At 44.2% G+C, this 6506-nt stretch overlaps 1 protein-coding gene across 1 annotated transcript; it reads right to left on the bottom strand.

Moving 5' to 3' along the window:
• Positions 1-1521: 1521 nt before the first annotated feature.
• Positions 1522-5833, bottom strand: LOC126088148 (cuticle protein 63-like). The gene is made up of 2 exons (XM_049906268.1): positions 5713-5833; positions 1522-1812 (listed from the first exon to the last, which is right to left on the bottom strand). Exons 1-2 carry the CDS (start codon positions 5722-5724, stop codon positions 1591-1593), a joined length of 234 nt encoding a protein of 77 aa, XP_049762225.1. The 5' UTR covers positions 5725-5833; the 3' UTR covers positions 1522-1590.
• Between the last annotated feature and the right edge of the window lie 673 nt (positions 5834-6506).

Genomic DNA, 6506 nt, shown 5'->3' with positions numbered 1-6506 from the left:
CAATATTTTGTAGTTATTTATATCTCAGATGGGTATAGCAGATTGCGTATAAGGAGTAGAAATTTAGACTTGCACTGTTTTTAAAACAGCATGCCAGCCTGAGACTCCAGACCTAATATTTGCCTTTCCGGGTCAGTAAAATCACCGGTTGTATTATCCACATATATTTCATCTCACAGCCGCAAGAGTTTCTTTCCTACGTGCTGAGCTTCTTAGAAAGTCTCCTGCATACCCAGCTGGGCTGGCACTGCTTGGGTGAAAATTATGGCTGATGCTCAACTCAATGGGTTTTTGGAAGTCGACTTTTAATGCTTAAGTTTAGTCTGGAGAGCTAAAGTAAAGTCTACCCACACAAAAGCCAGAGAATTATTAGAACCTCACACCGATACAAATTTTCACAACAACGCACACTCCATTGCAGGGTGAAAGATTGATAGCGAAAACTCTGGGTGACTACATTGTTCATTATGTATATTATTTCTCCAGTCAACAACTCTTTTTCGAAACATATATTAACCGTACAGGGATGAAAGAGGTATCGCTAGAAAGGATTTTAACCGAATTCTGACAATGCTTATCGATTTAAAATTAATATACGTGGATAGTTTTGACATAAAAGTGATTTTTAACTATCACAGGAAAAAGGACATCATAGATGCCCAGCTTCATACTTATATTTTACGAAAGTATAAAATTAATCATGAATAATGGCCACCCTTTCCGTATTAGCTTATCAGAAATACCATTTTATTTGTTTTAAAGTTTTAACTGGATAATTCTTGAACAGGATTACCTTGGATAACAACCGGGATCTCTGCGGTGGTCCACTATCTCTGCCAGTCGTACAAGCTGACTTTCCTAAACGAATATATTTTCCGAAATGACAAACGTATTTGTCATTGTCATCCTGCTAACAAACTTACTGTAATCGAAAATGTTTGTCTACTTAAAGTTATAGGTTACGTGGCCCTACTGACAGTCGTTAATCTTCTTACGTCATACAAACCGCGAAGAACATTCGGAGTACAAACACATTTTTGGACACATGGAAATATTTGTACAAGGGTGTATCATATAATCATGATTATTATTTCATGTAGTTCGCTTGATTTTTAAAGATATTTTCTTTTACTTCCAACGACTACCCTAATCCCAACGACAACATTTATTTGAAATTCTCTCATTATTGCAAACTATAAAAGTGCGAAAGTTTCGCATGCGTCCCCTAGTCGCTGTTTATTTTCGTAGTATTAAGTCACTGAAAGCAGAAGTGACTCTAGAGTATTTTTGGTTTTAGTATCATGTCAACCGAACGAATAATTCCAAGGAATAAAAACTAACATGGAAATCTTAATAATCGTAGATGTGACAGATTAAATGCAAACGTTTTCATATCAGCGTTGTTGAAACTGACAACGGCTGTTGACGACGAACACGAGTGAATACAGGGGCATGTGATGAAGTAGTCAGTGATGTACAACTAGACAAGAGAAACGTACGAGGAGGTAAAAGACAAATCACTGATTTTACAGAGGCTTTATTTTTGGAGACACAGTACACACATACAAGTATAAATTAGTATGTAGTGGTTCAGCCGATGATGGGGTGACCCAGGCCGATCCCCAGGCCCAGAGGGGCGTGGCCGATGGCGGGGGCGGCGACGATAGGGGCGGCGGCTATGGCGGGAGCGGCGAGGACGCGCGGCGCCAGCACAGCCCCGGGGGCGGCCAGCACTCCCGCCCCCAGGAGGCCGCGCTTCTCTCGCGTCTCCTGGCAGCAGGCGGTGGCCACGCAGGCGGCGAAGACAATGACCTGCAGAATGAAGATTCATTACGTGTCTGGCTCAGGAGAAAAGAGGTGAACGCATCACTGCCACCGTTATTTCATTCGATATAAGCCAACCGGACATAATATTAGTAATCCCCTTAAAAGAACGCATTCATTGCATTTGAGATCTGCAGAAGTCGTAGAAGTAGTACCTGGCCGACAGCCTGACGAAACTCGTGGCAGTAAAGCGATTCTTAAAGGCAAGTCGGTTGTGTGGAATCAGTGTAGTAAGACGGTCTATGTGGGCACATGAGGGGTATCATCAAGGAATTAGCGGTTGTGGAGCCGCCAATGTACACTGATGTCCGAAATGGAAGCAACAAACCGGAGTTTCCTCGTCCTGTGTGTAATTCACGATACAGTGATAGAAACCATCAATAGATTTCCTACGGTCGTTTTCTGCAGGGAAGATCGCATTCCAGTCAAAGAACAACCACGCCACGGATGACGTCAAGGCACCTATGAAATGGGATAGTGTATGCCGCGTAGTTCCACATCCACCATCGCTGCGTACAAGGTCATAGAGGGTGCAGTCATAAAGGGTGCATTATGGCCCAAACCAGACTCTCTGCGGTGAAGGGCCTTAGGAAAAATGGAAGTAAAACAGTCGCAAACTGATGTGGCCCGATGGACTAATGTGGATCATTCTTTTCTTTCTCGGATGTGGCGACAGTTTATAGAGACTGAAACTGTGTCCCGAAGATCAGGGCAGGGCCGACCACATGTGACATCAGAAAGAGAGCACCGTTATTTGACTGCAAGGGCACCATGATACAGGCTAAGTACTGCACTGCAACTGTCATCTGACCTCGCAGTATTCCCTGGACGTGTTGTATTGAGGATAACGGTGTGCTGCAGGCTTCAGTAGCTTGGCCTCTATTGTCAGAGAGCTTCTGTTTTTGTATTTTTGAAGCGTCTTCACAGAAGGGAACCTCTAAAGTGGAGTTATAACATGCCACCCCGACCGTCGAACAGTGGGCCAGTGTTCTGAAGAGAATATGAAACACGATTTCGAGACCCGAACATTGAAGAAAGATACAGATATTGAGGAGGACTCCTAATGGTGTGGGCAGCGATTATGTTGACCACTCGAACACCTCCTATGAAACTGTACGGGGGAACCTGAAAGGTTTAACTGCTGTCAGTTATTATGAAGAGATCCTGGGGCCTCATGTACGGTTGTTGCGAGGTGCTACGTGTCCGGACTTTGTATTAGTGGACGATAGCAGTCGACTTCATAGAGCACGCGTCGTTGATGTTTTCTAGGAAACAGAGGATACTGCACGCATGACGCGACCTGCTCGCTCCCCCGATTTGAATCCAATAGACAATGTCTGGGATGCACTAGGGACACGGGTAGCACAACGCCAGCATCTACCAACCATTTTCCCTTATTTTCGAGCAGATCGGCAGGAAGAATGGGCGTTATGGCCTCAACATGAGGTTGATCACAACATTCACAGCATGCCCCGTTGTTGCCAGGCCGGTATTGTTGTCAAGGTGGTCTCACCCCATACTGAGCACATAAAAAGTTGTCTTAATGTGTGTGCAAATCCATTAGGGTGAAAAAAAACTAAGCACATTTGTCTACCGTTATATATGTTGCACTTGTTTATATTTTGTAGTCCTCACATTGTTTCTTCTTTACTATCACCTGTTTAAATAGTTTTGTGGCAATATAAACGCAACCTTGCAAAATTTCCGTTTGTTGCTTTAATTCGGAACACCAACGTACATACCGTGATTGAAATGGTCCAATCTGTTGGTATACGTCCACTGGCAACGAAGACAAACACAGTTACGTTCAGTTACACAAAGGGGGAAGAAGGGCGCTTGATAGATATCAAAGTCACCATAGATAGTGCACAAGCTATGACTGCACAACTATAGGCAGGAGGATGTCCGCAGCCTACTCAAAAGAATCAGTCCAGCATTGCTCTCGGGTCATACAAAAACATAAAATGGTTCAAATGGCACTGAGCACAATGGGACTTAATATCTGAGGTCATCAGTCCCCTAGAACTTAGAACTACTTAAACCTAACTAACCTAAGGACATCACACACATCCATGCCCGAAGCAGGATTCGAACCTGCGACTGTAGGAGTCTCGCGGACTGATGTGCCTAGAACCGCTCGGCCACAGCGGCCGGCACAAAAACTTATCTATGTGACGAAATCGGATATAGCTTACCATTATCAATGGATATTCTGTTTTCTAGCGAAGTGCTATGTAGTGTAAACCGTATTTAGTGTTTCATAAACATTTTCTTCGTGAATGGTACGACTGAAGTAGACTACTGATGCAGCATGTTCAAAATGATCTGCCCCAATGAAGACTTTACGAGACTGTTGTAGTATTTAAATTGTCAAATGAAGTAATAACACTAGTTATATAATTGCGGTACAGGCTTTTCTTCACGAACGTTTATGATTTTCGAATACGGAGGTGTGCCAGATACCCATCCCGTGGTTGATAGTGCTCTGTTTAAACGAGAGAAACGGAAAATGATAGAGACATGGCTACTCCTTACTATCGACCATGCCTGAAACAGATATTTATTCGCATAAATAAATGCTCTCAGTCGTAAGGCATTGTTGGCAAGCAGACACCGAAGAGTAGGTTCAGGAGCGTAATCGAAAAATCAGGAAATGTATTCGAATTTGCGAATATGACCCATCATTGGTTGTATAATGACGACAATGGAAATTTGTGCCAGACAGGGACGCGAACCCGCATTTCCTGCTCTACGCGAGCGGTCGCCTTCACCGATTCGGCTATCCGTGCACAAATCACAGGGAGAAAAAAATTGTTCAAATGGCTCTGAGCACTATGGGACTTAACATCTGAGGTCATCAGTCCCCTAGAACTTAGAACTACTTAGATCTAACTAACCTAAGGACATCACACACATCCCTGCCAGAGGCAGGAGTCGAACCTGCGGCCATAGCCTGCACTCGTACTTTACGCATATTCTCGTCCATGAAGGATATATTTACTGAGCCTCGAGGATCTCGCATTGGCAAATAATTGAGAAATAGCAGTGCCTCTGTTATTAAGAAGTGTGATGAAATGTTTCTTCGTACATGCATGTTTGTTCGAAGGAGCATTGCATCGTACTTATTCATAACTCAGGCACTAATGATTCGTAATCGGAAAGGGTTTTCTTGAGCCGCGCTTAGGGTCTTTGTTAGTGTAGGTATTGAGGGTAGGTGACTAGTATAGTTGCGGGTATTGTGTGGCGTTTTGTTTGTCTATTATCACGGACGGATCACCATCAACAGTTTTAAATGCTCTCACTCCATCAGACACTGCTGATAGTTCTGAACTTTAATCTATGACGTTAGAACAATGTTTGGCGGACAGGAAATTCTCGCTCCCATCTATCCCCACACCACCCAAATAGTAGCAGTGAAAATGTCTTCCACCATCGAGATTCGAACCAGCTATATCCAACGCGAGCGCCATTGCAGAGGCGTACGTTGGCAATATCGACTCCAGAGGAGGGTAATTATATCAAGTTCGTACCAGGGAAACGAACGTGAAGAAACAAGAAAATGGTTCAGATGGCTCTGAGCATTATGGGACTCAACATCTTAGGTCATAAGTCCCCTAGAACTTAGAACTACTTAAACCTAACTAACCTAAGGACATCACACACACCCATGCCCGAGGCAGGATTCGAACCTGCGACCGTAGCAGTCCCGCGGTTCCGGACTGCAGCGCCAGAACCGCTAGACCACCGCGGCCGGCGTGAAGAAACAACAAAAGTTAATGGTCGACTGAAACGGATTACATTAACAGAATGGTGGTTGTTCTCCCGTTCTTAGCTCTGATATGAAAGACGAATGTAAAGGCTCAGATGTGAACTGACAGTGTTACTTACCAGAAACTTCATGTTGTAAGTTGGGAGACGCAAGTGTGTCGAATGCAGTGGAGCGGCCAGCGGGCGGTTTATATAGCTGCACCGACACCACGTGTAGGGCGTTGGTCGGCACAGCTGTTGGCCTTCGATGACCCACAGCAGGCGGCGACTGCCGTGCTACCCTTTACACTGTCGTAAGCCGCTACGTCCCTAAACTATAGTTTGTAAAACAATATATTTCAGCGTTTTCCTCAACTTTACTCCTGAACGGGCTAGTTCAATAAGTATCACCTCCTTATTTCTTTGGACTTCCGGTTGTTAGTACAGCTTTGCTGTTGATACCAGATACGACAATCAGTACATCACACTCCTTTTCATTGTCGGCTCCCTATGCCTTGGGAGGTCAGATCGTCGTCTAGGCCGACAAGCGGGTTTGATATGGTCCGCCGCAAAATACTCATCTGCGCTTATGTCTTCTCTCTGAGTAGCACGTGCAACACACGCCCTCAATTATTTGTTGATTCTATTCAAATAACTGTCTTACTTTACAGTTTTTGCTCTCTACTTTTCGCTCTAATGCCATGGAGATTATTCCATGACGCCTTCTCACATGTACTACCATCCTATCACCCCTTTTCCATATGTTCCTTCCTTCGCCGATTCTGCGGAGAAACTCTACATTCCTCATCTTGTCACTGCACTTGATTTTCAACATCCTTCTGCAGCACCATATCTCAAGCCCTTTGATACTTTCCTGTTCTGGTTTTCCCACTGTTCATGATTCACTGACATTCTCCAAACGTGCATTCTCTGAA

Source organism: Schistocerca cancellata, chromosome 1, assembly GCF_023864275.1.
Source record: "Schistocerca cancellata isolate TAMUIC-IGC-003103 chromosome 1, iqSchCanc2.1, whole genome shotgun sequence".
Classification (NCBI taxonomy): Eukaryota; Metazoa; Arthropoda; class Insecta; order Orthoptera; family Acrididae; genus Schistocerca; species Schistocerca cancellata.
The sequence above is the reverse complement of the archived record's forward strand: the minus strand, read 5'-3'. Positions and strand labels throughout refer to the sequence as shown.